The sequence below is a fragment of the Cicer arietinum genome, chromosome 4 (genome assembly GCF_000331145.2).
Source record: "Cicer arietinum cultivar CDC Frontier isolate Library 1 chromosome 4, Cicar.CDCFrontier_v2.0, whole genome shotgun sequence".
Lineage (NCBI taxonomy): Eukaryota > Viridiplantae > Streptophyta > Magnoliopsida > Fabales > Fabaceae > Cicer > Cicer arietinum.
Window position 1 is genome coordinate 59,241,561 of NC_021163.2, and position 15,910 is coordinate 59,257,470.

The 15,910-nt window shown below is 32.3% G+C and overlaps 2 protein-coding genes across 2 annotated transcripts; both read right to left on the minus strand.

The window, feature by feature from the left end:
• Positions 1-541: 541 nt before the first annotated feature.
• LOC101488637 (uncharacterized) lies at positions 542-3,765 on the minus strand. Its single transcript, XM_012715232.3, has 4 exons — positions 3,585-3,765; positions 1,560-2,536; positions 1,068-1,105; positions 542-933 (listed from the first exon to the last, which is right to left on the minus strand). Exons 2-3 carry the CDS (start codon positions 2,411-2,413, stop codon positions 1,075-1,077), a joined length of 885 nt encoding a protein of 294 aa, XP_012570686.1. The 5' UTR covers positions 2,414-2,536; positions 3,585-3,765; the 3' UTR covers positions 542-933; positions 1,068-1,074.
• A 1,878-nt stretch (positions 3,766-5,643) lies between these two features.
• LOC101488314 (protein ACTIVITY OF BC1 COMPLEX KINASE 1, chloroplastic) lies at positions 5,644-14,885 on the minus strand. Its single transcript, XM_004498529.4, has 14 exons — positions 14,456-14,885; positions 12,847-13,053; positions 12,679-12,768; positions 12,004-12,150; positions 11,358-11,522; positions 10,870-11,010; positions 10,585-10,764; positions 8,455-8,650; positions 7,997-8,124; positions 7,735-7,806; positions 6,966-7,078; positions 6,715-6,862; positions 6,173-6,242; positions 5,644-6,081 (listed from the first exon to the last, which is right to left on the minus strand). The coding sequence occupies exons 1-14, from the start codon at positions 14,705-14,707 to the stop codon at positions 6,017-6,019; spliced, it is 1,974 nt and encodes a 657-aa protein (XP_004498586.1). The 5' UTR covers positions 14,708-14,885; the 3' UTR covers positions 5,644-6,016.
• Between the last annotated feature and the right edge of the window lie 1,025 nt (positions 14,886-15,910).

A 15,910-nucleotide genomic window follows, 5' to 3' on the forward strand; every position in this document is an offset into this window, starting at 1 on the left:
ATGAGACAGACACAAATGGTTTATTATTAATCTTAACAATGTTCCTAGTTCAAAGAGTGTGGACTATTTAAGATTTCATAAGAAAAGGAGTATAACAACAAAGAACCTTGTTGAAAAATTTGACTACATGGCAAGGTTAAGAGACCCACTGATAGAGAAATGGTCACAATTTTCGTATGATTTCTTATGAGTAAAATTTTTATTAACAGAATTTGCCTTGTCAAATGCATTACTCAGCTAAATAATAGTCATCTTTAAATTTCCTTTAACCTTATTTCACCACAATAGAGGAACAAAAAATGCTCAACTCTTCTAAACTATGCATAAGTTTGATAGATGACTTTTCCTGAGTTAGTGAAGATGCTTAATCTTCAAGTAAAGCCAAGTCTTACAAAAGTAAGAATCATGTAACATTCTTACATATGAACTCATGTGGACCAAAGATATAATATAATCATTCTTTTTTCGAAAGCAAGATATATATATTTTTAAACTAAAAGCAAGATATATGTATATATATATATAAACATAGAAACATATGTACAAGGAAATGAGAATTTAAAATAATAATTGTTGCATAAAAATCATTATTGCATAAGTATGCAGCACAATGCTGGTGATGAAATCACTATGCCCATGAGTAAATTAAAGGGCATCCTATTGCTAGCATACCTTCTTCACTTAGACTTGATAAGTGAATGTGATTTTAAAACTAATCATAAAAGTTTATAAATAAATAAAAAAAAGAAAAAAAAAACTAATTATAAAAGAAACAGAGTATGTGTCGAAATGGAAATGACAAGTTCATAAAGTCTTCCAATCTGCACATCTCATTGAAAGTGCAATAGTTGATCTAGATGTAATTTTGCATAGATAGGCGCATTTTTACTTGACCATTCCTCATTCCGCCCTGCTTCGAATCATATCGTGAACCTAGATAATTTCATAATAAGTAATTCAAAGGTAATGGAACAAAAAAGCCACAACACCAAAATTTACAATTAGCATTAACTTCAAAATTATCAAGAACTTTGTACGATAACAAAATGGCAATTACTAAAACATACCTAAATGTCATGAACGCGGTGATTGGCGCCGTCGTGATCTGTGAACAAAATTACCAAAATAATAAAAAATCATTTCAAACATATCATTTCAATCTCTCTAAATCACTCAACCTCACTCTTCATATGCCCTTGGCCTCTATGTCTTCTCTATCCTATTCTTTTTATGACCATTATATGTTTTTTTCCATAATCACAATCAAATGTAAAGTAAATTTTGAGATATTAATAATATAACAACCACCAAATAAACATCTAAATTCTTGTAGCCACATTGACAATCAAAAGGAGAAAGCTTTGGAAAAATTCAGCTTTAGTTCTAAAACTTTTTATCGTAGTATCAATATAAACAATTATATGTTCTGTGTAAATATTCTTAAAACTTCAGTTGTCAGACTAGAACAACTTGAAAAGTAAAGCCACCAGATGTAAAAGACGTAATATTACTATACAAAAAAAGAAAATAAGTGAATAAAGAAGAAAAAGTATATGCACCTGCGATAACCACTGCTATGCCTTGAGGAGCCACCTGTGTTTACAATCTCATCATCGGTCTCATCTATCCTGTAATCAGCATAATCCACGGATGCTATAGAACCTTCGTCAGAATTTGAAGTGTCATAACTTAAACGGCGATTACCCCTTCGTGCATCACTGTTTCTTATCCTTCTCCTATTTCTAGAACTTCTAAAGTTATCAAAGACCTGATACAAAATACACGAGGTCCACCAGTTACCATTGTCTCCAGGGAAGTCGTCGTACTCATCTCTATCGTCGTCATCACCATATTCAATCACATAATCTCCCAAAACCATCCCACGTGGGATTTCTGAATGGATAGTGCTCAAAACATCTATGATCTCCGAGGATTGCTGAAAATTCTCCCAATCAAGCAATCTAGCGGGATCAATTTTCGACGGACACGCATGAGGGTGTTCAAGTTGAGCATGCTTTTGTAGCTCTGAATAACTTCCTGTGAATTTACATTTCACCTCATCACAACAACGCTTCTTCACGTCAAGATGTGTGCGAGCTTTATCGAGAACAATCCACCCAGATACTTGACCTCTACACAAAGGGCAAGTTAGACTGCATTGACCATCCGAATCCAATACCACAGGCTCGCCATTTTCAACAGAAAATGCATCCGAAACCAAAGAGGATGGCATGCCACAAGCACTTTTAAAACGATCCAAACAATTCGAATGCAATTGGTTTGTGTCGCAGACTAAAGGACGGCATCCTTTATCATACGACGAACATTGAAGGAGCACACTATTATGAGGAATATCCAAACATATGGGACAAACAACATCGTCCCAATTGATGTTCAATTGAATATCCTCCATGTTGTTTACACTAGTTCGACTATACTATCACAAGAAATGAACCCATCAAGAAAATCCTTATAGCAAAACTCTTCTTATCAGAATGTCGATGAAAACTTGGAAATGTATAAATCAAACTTTGCCCTGTGTTTTATAGAACAAAATAATTAGTGCTTGACTTCTGAGAATTCAAATAACTTGGAACATTTAAGTGTAACACAATTCATTCATGACTGCATTTTCAGAAAGAAAACTACGCAAATCTCTTTATGGACTGAGGAATATAAACTATAAAAAATATATATGCTTAAACCTGTCGTAAACATGAAACAACTTTATCTGAAAAGATAAATACATTTTCCTTTTACTCAATGAAACTACTATAATATTAGAATTCAAAGTTAACAGTAGTCAACACCAACCCAATACCAATTGCTTAACTTATAAATTGATATATAAACACAAACAGAAGGTCACATAACATCATCTAAGATATCTCATCAGTTAAATTCTACAATCAAACATATCATCCAAATCTGAAATTTTAGGAAAATGATGACAATAAGAACACTTATAACACACCATCAAAATAAGTTCCAAGTAGGAATTCGGATTCCCTACAGTTAGGGAATCCTGAATTCACACATTCGAGCATACTGCGGCCGTCCGATCTCAGTCATATGGTTAAAAAATGTAAGTTCTTATCTTTATTTTACAATTTAAAATACCAAGCAATTCTTAGCCATCTAATCTTGATCGAACCACAAATGTGTGAATGCGGGGACACCCCACTGCGGTCAACCTGGCGAGTAATTACATATTGACACTAAAACACAGTTTACTGACAAACAAAATGAATAGTTCAAATTAAGCAATCCATCAATAAAAATTAATAATGAATTTATAATTTATAATACAAGAACAATTCAGTAAACATTAACAATCAATCCTCCAAAATCCAATTTTTTCTCACAAAAAAAAAACCCAATTTTCAGTACAGTACAAAAACGATCAAGTTGACCATAAAAACAAATAGGGAAAAGAAAAAATACATGAAAATCACCAACCTTCGTTATGACCCAACAAAAAAAACTAAGAGCCAGTTAAGAAAAACATAAAAAGGAACAAACTTTGAGAGAAAAAAAAATGAAAAAATGAAAAACAAGTTAAAGTGAAAAGAAAGATCACAAACCTTAAAGACGAGAGATTTGATGAAGGAAGAGATAAACCTCGTATGGATGAATTAATGTTTGAAGTATTGTTGCGATTTTGGTGCAAATGGATTACGCCGGTTTGTGAGGATCACTGAATCAAGGTGGGTGGGTGGCTCTCTCTCTCTCTCTGTAGAGTGCAATTTCTCTAATTTAATTCATAAAAATAAATTGAAATTTAAATAATGGTTATGAAGACAATAATGCCCTTGTGTGTGACTTTTTCCAAAGAAAAGGTCCATTCAATTTATTTTACGATTTCACAGGATAGTTGTGGTCAATTCCGTGATGCACTAATTTTCAGTTTTCTTTTTGACTATATTTTATTTTCAACTTTTTATTATTAATCTTTAACTAATTTAATGTCTTGAAAGTCAAGAAAATAAGTAATTGTGTCAAGCTGAGGCAGATTGTAGAGATTTAGCAGCTCTTACATCAGAATACTATGAATGAAGCAATTGTCGAAATCATTTGGTATTTTGTCCCTTCCTACAAGATGTTATGTGACAGTATTTTAGCAATGAAAATGGCAATTCAATCCGATGAATCATGAGAGAATTAAACATATTGATTGATTGTTGTTTTGTTAGAAAGTATGTTGCAAGTGACTTCCTCAACCTCATTCACATTCCATCAAAATCACTTTTATATGTACAAGTTATTGATCATTTTTCAATGAAAGTCATTTTCATTCATTTCCTCTCTTCACTAATTATTCACAAAAAAAATAATTAATTATAGTTTCAATAAATTTAACTATGATATATCTTATCGCCAAGGAGAAATACAATTACCATGTCGTCATGGCTATTGCCTATTACTATTTATATACTTGGAATTATGCGACGGAAATAGATTTAAAATGTTGATATTTATTCTACAACTTGCTCTTGAATTTGTCCTATTAATAATAATATTACTATCATTTTTAATATTTGTATATATGTTCATATTTAATAGATTTAATATTTTTAAATATTAAAAATTATAATTTTTCTCTATATTAAATAGTATTTTAATATTTTATTATTATATAATAATTATTGTTTTATTATATTAATTATAATAAATTATATTAGTTATAATAAAAATAATATTTAAATTTATTATTTTATTTATATAAATACGTATGTGCAGAATAGAGAAATCCAAAATTTATCACATACAATGAAATATTACATTTATAAGAAGCTGGTGCAAATATAATTTTATCCTAAAATCCACCGAATCCCGTTGCCATGGCTGACAATAACTAACCGACAACGAAATTTGTTGTTTAGCAAAACTTAATTTTATGAAGGACAATTCTGAATCCAATCACCGCCAACCAGATGCAGGTTAAGTTTATTTTCCAAAACGCATACTTAAAGCATTTTTCAGAAGAAAAAAAAAATCTTTAATTCAATACAAAATTGACCGTCCCTAGTCTTTTAGGAATCTTTTTGTATATGTTACTCCATATGTCTTCCGTCTCTAATTATATGTCTCATTTGAAATTTGAAATATTTATCTGCTTCATATTATGTATTATTTTATAAAATTAATACAGTATTCTTTTTTTCAATATCACCCATAATTATTAAAGTAGTTACAAATATGATAATTTGTTTTGGTACCCTTAAATTTTATTAAGTACCGGTATCTTGAACATAAAATTATTTCAAAATTAAATAATAAAAATGACATGACCTTTACTGATTAGACGATGGTACCGTATTCAACAACAGTCTTGAGTATTGGAGTGTTCACCAACAAATAAATGATACACAAATAATAAATGAGGTACAATGAAAAGTGGTGCATTTACTGCATCGTACGTGAAGGGATTCAAACATTTTTAAATTAGACGATGAAGAATAAATTAAATTGACATCACATAATTCAATGATAGATAACGATTAAAACACAACGAGTCTAAGTTGACTTTGCCTATTCACACTAAGCTCAGTAAATTGTCAATTTCTTGCCTACTACATGGAACAAACAAGCTATAAACTGAAATCCGTGACCACAAATAATAAACAAGCACAAGTTCTCAACTTGAATAATAATATGGGAAAAAATATCATTAATAATAATTGCTTAATATACAACAAATTTATACAAACATGGATAGGCACGTAGGTTTTCAGTTTTTCACATGCAAACAGTAACATGATACAACTAAAGGAATTATTTATGATACAAACAGTAACATGTATAATTTTTTACTTCTTATACTGAGGAATATATTGTTTCCTATACAAATGTACTAGTTATCCTTTACCAACACAGTGTTAGCAATCATTTAAAACTTCATATAACAAACCTTTTACAACAGAAAGTATAAAGAGAAACTATAGTTATGTGTTGTGAAGTATACTCATCTGACTGAAACAATATTTGTATTTGCTATGGACCGTCCAAAAATTAGCTATCTATCGGATAAGACGGACTGACTCCATGAAAGTAGGAGATCCCTGATGACAATTGGAAAATCTACACCACAAAGAAATTTATATTCAGTTCGCTTCATGGATAGCATATAACAATTGTACTATGACAATTACAGGGTACACAGGAACTTTACCTCGAACTACTTCAACAGCCACTGAGGGTACATCTATCTGATCTTCAACCAACCTATACACGTCAACAAGCTGCATACAACACCAGTCAGATACCCCACCAGTGATTTGGATTCAATGCAGTCATAATATGAGGCAACCAATGCAGTCATGTGATCTAGCCGTTGGATGAATCACATGGCTCATTTCTAACTGTGTATCAAATCTGACTTACCAACATGATATTGGGACAATTGGTAACATGATAGTTTAACCCCATGTGTAAAAAACTAGATGTCCCACCATCAATACGGGAATTTAACCCATAGCAGGTCCAAAGGAACTAAGCATTTTGGACCTAAGTGTGTATGGATATCCAGGAACACCTATTAGGGAGTCAAAGGCCCTAATTAGAGCGGGTCAGCAAAAAAAAATCATCTTTTTTGCTGATGTTGAATATGAGTTGTACTATCTTTCATCCAATGACTCTAATGGCATGGCTAAAGTGAACCGAAGATTATGGACTTTAAAAGAGAGTAAAATGTAATATATCATCAGGACAAACCTCTTCTATATGAAGCTTTGAGTCCTCTGTCAAAGCAAGAAGAAGCTTTCGGCGTATTCCTTCGTCAACGAAGAAAAGGCGAGCTCCGTCTTTGATTGTGTCCGTAAGGTCCAGCTTTTGTTCAACTTTCCAGTTTCTCTGGATTTGCCTGTATAGATGTGGTCTAGTGAGTAACATTAGATGATGCAAGGAAGCAACTAACATGAAATGCTGGTTTTGTTGCTTCAATAATGTTATACTAAAATACAGACGTGTTTTTCACTTGCAATGCTGGATTGCTGCTCATCTTGGCGACATTTTCCTTTGCAAGAACAATAAGGTTTTCGAGCCGTTTCCACTGGAAAAGACCATCTTTGAATAGAACCTAAAACATGAAGTAAAGTATATCAAAAGACGGGCAATATATGTTCATATAGAGAGGAGACTAAGTTGGGATTCAAAGTCAAAGGAAAAAACAGTGACAAATATTGATTACTAGATATCTTGCTGGAAGTGTATTGCAATTTCAATAGGTAAAGGACCACTTAGATTTGGTGCTTTGTCAAGTGGCAAGGAAGAAAGAAAACGGATGTGATAGAAAATCAAGTTTATAGCACATCTGACTGAATTGTCTGCCCACATATTTTAAGAGAACTTTTATTACTTACATATCCCAGTATAACAGAATAATCTTCCACTACTATAACATTAAGTATGGTACCAAGTAGATTTAGCCACACCAGAAGACATACACAGTACCATAGTGTACGTATCTAGCTATCTGCTTCAAAATTAAACCCATGACTTCAAACTAACTTTATCTAGAAAGACTGTGACAAAGCAATACCCTTGGCACATGAATTAGAATATATAATGGGTAAAATGACAACAATTCATGCCAGTATGAAACCGCGGAATGCCTTAAATATGGATTACTATGAATTAGCTTCTTTTTAGTTCATGATTGTAGATTAGACAGAATAAGAGTTATACATTATATGCATAAAAGCATATGAATGCACTTTTAACAGCATTACTGACCTGTATGAGTCGTTCACGTAGAGCTGGATTAGGATCTGTTAGTAGTCTCTTAGCCACATATGGATAGGCAACCTATTTAACATACTTAAGTTAATATTTTAGTGACAAATAAGGTATGATAGAAAAGGACAGTTGTGACAGTTGCCACACTGCTTTTTATTTACAATAACAAAGTTCTATAGCAAAATAGTTGATAGAATAAGCTGCATGCAGCCTTTAAATCAACTAGAAATCTGGAAAAGCTAGAAATGGTAACTTTTACCTCTAGAAATTTGAAGTCAGGTTTCAGAGTAAAACAGATGCCTTCTTGAGTCAATAAAGAACGAATTACAAGTGAAAACCTTTCTGGGATTCGAATGGGATAATTGTAAACCAACTGGTTAAACTTTCCTGCAGTATATTCATTAAAATATCAGTTGAGAATAAAAATGTGCATCATAAAAAGCTTCTCCCCTTCCCCTAATCCTTCTAAAATGCCAAAAAAGACATTGTGTCATTAGACGGAAATAATTTGAAAAACCACGAGTGAGTTAACATTTAGTCTATAGTATCAAATAATAAAAACAATAATAATAATAATAATAATAATCAATCACATTGTACGGCATTCACAACTCAAAGTCTGCATTTATTTTCTTTCTTCTTTATCTAAAATCCTATAACTTAAATGGTCACATAGCAATAGCTATTCATATTAAATGATGAAGTGGATATGCCTACCAGTGACACTGCGAAAATTAAAATCTGCCAGTCCTTTTCCAGCAGAGTTCTGCCAAATTGCTTCTAACGCAGGAACTATTGGAGAGACATCAGTCCCTGCTGCCAGGAAGCCTAACCTGGTGAAATCATTAGCCATCTCAGCATAGTCCTCATTCACAGCATGGACAACAGCATCAATTAAAATCTGTTTATTTTGCTGAAGAAATAAAGCAGATAAACACATCAGCCACAATATTTTCACTATTCTGCAAGAACGGATAATATAGCATCATAGCCTGTGATGTAAATTATTGTATGCCTCAAAATAATGTAATATATGTTCAAGCTCTAGGAAAAATAGAAAAATAATGCAGAGAGACATGTTTGGTGGTCATTTGTGGGGTGGGGTAGTAAGAGGAAAAAATATTAACACGATTTTCATACCAGCTACGTATCCAGAGCTAACGAGCCATATGATATTTTGTAGCATGATTAACATTTGACTTTTTATTATGGTATAACTTGTTCTGAAGTTTCATCTAATTAGGACAGATTTGCAGTTTCATGTAATTAAGACAGATTTGATTTGTTCAGATTTTGTAATATATTATTTCCTTGTATTTCATTAATTAGGTTAGATTAGATATAACTATATGTGTATTGTAAACATCCAGTAAACTTTGTAATCAGAAAAATAAATTTAGACCATTGTCATCTCTATTCAAGTTGGTATTAGAGCTTCCAATTTGGGAGACTTTTCTTCCACGTTAGAACCCTGGCCAGCTCCTAGCTGCCTATGTTGAAACCATGAACCGTTCAGTTTTTGGTTCCTTCGTTGCACCTCAGCTTTCTTTTCGACAACTTCACCATGCACAGCCATCACTGACAGTTGCCAGAAGTTGCTTGGGAAAACATTTCATGCAACTCCATTTGTCTTTCATCATTGGCGCATACGAAAAGCACCACCATCTCCTTCTGTTTCAGGATTGATTGGTTCTGTCTCTAAATCATTTTACCACTATTTGAAAGCCCTAGACCGTTCCTTGTAAGCCAGACTCTTCTGTTGGAAGTCCACACCACGTCTAAAAAAAATCACCCCCTATGGCCTATATTGTTGAACCACAATGACTTCTTCATGTTGCAGGGTTTATGTCATGAAAAATGGATCCTCAGATAGTTTAAATTGACAATCGTCATGTTGTCATCCTCAAATCTCCATGGATGTCACTTTCAAGAAAGAGTTCTTTTACACCAGTCCTCAACTTTAGGAGGAGAACAGTCTAGAAGTTGACTTTCTTGAATCAGCACCTTTTCCTCTTGTGCATGATTTGCATCGTCTTCTGGACTACTTCTGAGGACAATAGTACTTTTGATTAAGGACCCTCAACCAGTATTAGCTCCAATATTAGTATCAATACTGAACAAAACCAGTTATTTGAACTGCTTTCAGTACCAGTATCAGAGATGGCTAAAAACCCAACCTGATCCAACAACTTTGATCATCTGAATCGAAGGTAAACAGGCACGTCATCAAGTAGAAATTAGATAGTGGTCTCATACCTATAATAACGTACATTCCTCCAACGCTTTAATTGTGAATGTATTCACAAAAGGAATTCCCCATTCCCACAGAAATTTCAAGATCTTAGTTGCAATTTAGGAATAATGTATATAATTCATCAGTTTGAGAGAATGTTGTGCGCATAATTACAATAGTTAGCAGGATTTGACTCTATTATTGTACAAATTTATTTCTGTAGTTTCCTGTATTTTATTAGATACCGTTCTCTTGCAATTCCTTAATTAGATCAGATTCAATATAATATAGCCCACAACACCCTTTGTACTTTTAATTAGAAAAATAATATTTGGACCTTTTTCCTCTCTTCTCAACTATAATTCTAGCCTTTAAACATATATTGCAATGAGTTGAGTGATTGCAAACATTCCTATAGATGAATAATGAGTAACAAATGGGCAATCCATCTACTTCTGTCAAACTTAACTCCACAGTTGTCTGGTGGATAAACACAACTAAACATTTTATCACATGACCTTTACAGCAAAGAGTCACAATTATTGATAGCCAGAGAAGGAGAAACACATAATTTTTTCCCCTCTATCATCCATGCTCAGCATATGAAGAATTACCTGACTAAGAACAGCAACATTGCCAAAGTCCACATATGCAATCCGTCCATCACGCATGGCAAAAATATTTCCAGGGTGAGGGTCTCCATGAAATAATCCAAATTCCAACAACTGTCTAAGGGCAGCACTCACACCAATTGTTAGAAATCCACCTAGATCAATACCACCTTCTTTAATGGCCTGAGTCACGAGATGAAAACTCATTAATCCAAGAAATATATCAAACCACTTTTATTGACAACAGATACAAATATATGATGGCATCGCCAATCCAAACAAACAAACCTGTGGGTTAGTACACCTAATACCATCAATCCATTCCATTACTAATACACGTGGCCCAGAAAGTTGTTTGTAAACCAGAGGTATTTTGACAGTGGGGTCATCTTTAAAATTTTCTAGAAAATCTTCGATATTGCGGGCTTCCTGATATAAAGAGAGGGAAATCATTAAATTTGTTTAGAACTGTAAATTATGTTGTTTCTGTGTATTTCTTGTGTGTCTCAAACAAGATCACACTACTTCTATTTATAATGATACTGCAATAATTACATTCAATGTCTAGGAATTGTATTGACTAGGACTACTAACAATTAGCCACGATGTTGCACAATCAAGAAATAATTAAAACATACACTCAATTTTAACAAGAAAAAATATATACTGAAAATAAAAAACACTTAATATGCCAAGCAGCACTTTATTTGATACTTTAAGAAGTTCAAAGCAGACGATAAACTACTATGACAAACGCAAGAAGTTCTGACAGTTACCAGTGTATAGTCAAGCTCTTCCAAAAGTTTTTCACCAAATTCATCAACAATCAGCTCAGCGTTGCACCCTAATTTCTGTATACTGAAGCCATTTAAGAATGAAGCTAAAGTGCGAAACAAGAAAAGATCTCGATAAATTATGGGCTCTATCCCAGGCCTTTGAACCTGCATTACAAAATTGTGTCTTCAGAAGTGAATTTTGCCACTTTGTTTATATTTTAGCAATACATACGAATTTTTTTAATCACATACTTAAACCAGGCCACATTTTCCAATCATAATTAGGATAACAAAAGGGAGTATAACTAGAAAGGAGAAAAAAGTTAAAAATTTGTATACCCACAAATATAAAAGAAACAAAGAGACATGAAAGTAGCTGAACTGGAACAGTATGGACTAGAAAATATCACTGAATCATCATAGCATGAAATAAAACCATTATGAATGTCTAAAGCTGATGACTCAAGTACTACAAATATAAAAGTGAAAAAGTTAAGCAGATAACTTACAAACTATTATTAGCTAATCAAGCTACGGAGACTGTAATATAATCTAATGAAATGCCAGAACTTCTAAAAACCATGCAATGAGTGCTAAATACGAAAATCAGAACAGGATTTATAATACAAGGTGAGTTCAGTCAAACCTTTATAGCAACATCCTCGCCAGTGTCACGTAAAGTAGCCCGGTAAACTTGACCTAGACTTGCAGCTGCTATTGTCTCTGATGAGATTCTGCTGAAAACAGCTTCAAGGGGCTGACCCAGTTCTTCCTCTATGATACTGAAGGCAATCTACGACATTTTTATGCCATACATCAGAATTATAATTTATCATATCCAGGAGATAGATTGTATGTTAACCACTTAGTATAAAGGCTTAATTGCAGTTATGGTCTCCTTGTTTTAAAATTCAACAGTTTTGGTTGAATTTTTTAACTAATAAATAGTGATGTGACATATTTTAAACAATAGAGTATTTAATAAAATGATGTTCAATGATTAATGTTCATGACATTGCAATAAAACTCTCTAAAAACTTCAATATCAACTTTTGAAATTATTCATTTTTGCAATTTAATTAATAACAAATAAATAATTAATGCGTCTAGATAGTTCTACATCATGAGATTATATGTCACGTCATTTAAAATATGTCAGATCACTATTTTTTTTAATTAAAAATGTGAGAGATCAAAACTATCGGATTTACAAATAGGGGGATCAATTCTACGAATTGGTAAAAGTAAACGAACTAAAACTGCAATTAAGCCTAGTATAAAATAGATTAAGAAATAGTTGATGCTTGGTAATAAGATTTACTTGATTGGGAAATGAAGGGACATCATCTTGAAGAATGCAAAGTTCATTCATATAATCTTCTCTAATGATATCTGGCCTGTTTGCAAGGACCTATCAAATGAAAGAATTTCTTATCATCAACTTGTAAACACAAAAACAAATGCTTGATAGAACTGAACAACAACACACCTGACCAGCTTTAATAAAGGAAGGCCCCAAATCACACAAGAGGTTCCTTAGTTGTCGAGCACGATATGGAACGACTTCTTCATCCCTTCCAACTAGGAAATCATACATCAAGGTAGACCAATAGAAGCCCAGACTCCAAACTATCTCCACCCCTCGTGAAATTAAAGACAAAATAGCTCCTCTTGATTCTAATACCTTATTCCTCACCTAACAGCCAACACGAAAAATAAATAATCAAACAAAAAAGCCTTCAACTAATAAACAAACATTAACCATATTGAAATAAATTTATTTAGTTCACTACCCTCCCATGGTGGGATCAACTTAATCTCCTTTCTACCAACAAGTATAAGGAACATGTACAAATGACAATATATGCATCTAACACTATGTTTGCCATATTTATAGTACAGAATAATGTGAATCTTTCCGAGTTAGAGATTAATAGAGTATAGTCTAATAATATTAAACATTTTCACTCTATTTGGCAATACCCGTTTGGACTTTCAAAAGACAGTAGGGTGAGGTGGGGTGCATCCAACGGCCTAAAATTCTACAAGATACAATCACCTGAATAGCCTATCACATTATAGATATGAAAAAATAAACTCCCTTAATTTTCATATGATTAGTATCTAAATCTCCTCCCTTAAAGCACCAAAACAAATAACATTATTGCTGGAACATCCTATGAAACAGTGAATAGAGACTCAGAATGTGTTTGAATTGAGAATAAGTTCTTTGAAAATAGGATAATTTCGCAATTAAAATGAAAACAAAACGTTTTCTCAAACAAAACATGCCCTTAAGATCAGTTTGGTTTCTGCTTCCATTCTCTATTTTCGTTTTTTAATTAAAAAATAAACCTTGTTTTCATCTTATTTCTTATTTTAATGTACTGTACAGAAAAAGACAACAAATTTCTTCATTTTTTTTTTATTGTTTTGACTGTTATTGAATCTTCGAAAACATAAAGCAAAACGATAATAAGGTGTTAAATTTGAGTAGTGAAAAGCAAATACAAAAAATGAAAATAACAAATCAATACAACATCCAAACAGGCCCTACTTCCAACAAGGTTTTCTCCATACACATGAAATGAGGATCGCATTGTTAAGGGACCCAAATCCCTTCCTACATGTTAATTATAATACCAAACAAATAAATTCAAAATTTATAAAAACAAATAAATGAATATAATAAATAATTTGAGTTAAGTAATTCATCATTAAAAACTATTATTTTCTCAAGCAATTGTTGAACATCATCATCAAAGGTCTATTTGGATTGGCTTATTCAGTCTTATCTACTAAGATAAACACCTGTGAAACTATTTAAGAGAGCTTATGGAAAGAGCTTACGACATGTCCATTAGTTGAGTTGTGTTCGACTTATTTCCTTAAGCTCTCAAGGATAGCTTAAGAAAATAGGTTATAGGTTATAGCTCATATCTCAGAGCAGCTTGTATATCTGAATAGATTGACTTATGCTACAAGCACTTAATTAAACTATTTATCCAAAGAGGCCTAAATCAACAATTAACTTCAACAGGCAAGTTAAAACCCAAAATATGATAACGAAACGCAGCAAGAATTACTGAAAACCGTACACTCTCCGGAGAATACTTGCGAAAAGGAATGCAGACGCCACGCTCGATGTCAAGCTGTTCCAGCGCACTGTTCTTTGATTTAGAATTACTCGGCAGCTGCAACTCCCTCAAAACGACGCCGTTTTGAGCAGAACTTCCCGTCGTCGCAGCCTTACTCGAAATTCGCATTCGCCGTGCATTCTTCGAAATTCGCGGCGAAAGAGTCAGTTGAGGAGAAACAACGTACAAAGAATTGACGCAGAAGGACTCCATGAAGTAAACGTGAAGAGAATTGAGTTTAGATGAATGGAACCCTAAATTGAAGAATAAACTTGGGGCATTTTGTTGGTGAGTATGAAGTTTGTGAAAGCAAGTAACTGGAAAAGTAAACAATGGTTAGGAAGTTAGTTTTTGATTTGAATACGAAAATAGCGAGGTAAGAAAAGTGTGAGGTGAAGAGTGGAAGGGAGAGGATAGCCACATGAAATGGAATTCCAAAAAGTTACAACACTTTGCATGTTGTTGTTTACGTGGCCTAACTGAAAAACAACCACAAATGCATGTTCCTTTTTTTTTTCTTTGGTCTCTAATTTGGTATGGTACATGGATAATACTTAATAATACATTATCCAAAAACATTTATTTGGGAATTTGCTCGATCTTAACAACTGTGCTAAATGAACTTATTAATGAAGCTTAGACAGAAGTTTTGCATTCGAAATAATAAATTTTATATTTTTAAAAAATTAAATATATAATTTCCTATACAGAATTTTGTATATTTGTTTTTTTAATTAATGTTCTAACGACATTTTTTATGTTGTTTTTAAATTTTTAATTTAGTATGTAATTTGTATGACACGTGATATCATAATTTTGATTTAGTGAATGAAATGAAATTCTTGTATGTTATGAAGTTAAGCACTATGTGATTTTTCACATGATATTGTCAAATATTACTTAAAAATTTTTTGATTATAAAAGATTTAGTATTAAGTAATTATTTATGATTCATACATCTTTTATAAGAATCTACTTAATGCACGGTTTGGTATATATATAGATATATATCTGCAATATTATGGTGTAAAGTTTGGTATAGAGAAATTTAATAAAAAAATCAATTATGACATGTGAAAATTAAAGTCAAAGATATGTCGATGTAATAGATATTGCATAAGGTGTTGACTAATATGCATGAGCATTGAGTATACAAGAAGTGTTATAAAATTATGATAGTTTTTAACTAAAAATTTTTAAAATAATTTATTTTCAAATAAAAATTATTAAAATGGTTTAACTTTAAATGAAAATTTTTTACATAAATTTTTTTTAAAATAATTTAATTTCAAACACATATTTTTAAAGTAATTTAACTTAAAATAAACATTCTCAAAGAATATCGAATTAAAAACTTGCTTTAACCTAAAAGGAAAAATATTCTATTACATCATTTAAACCGCGGGGAAAGGGAAA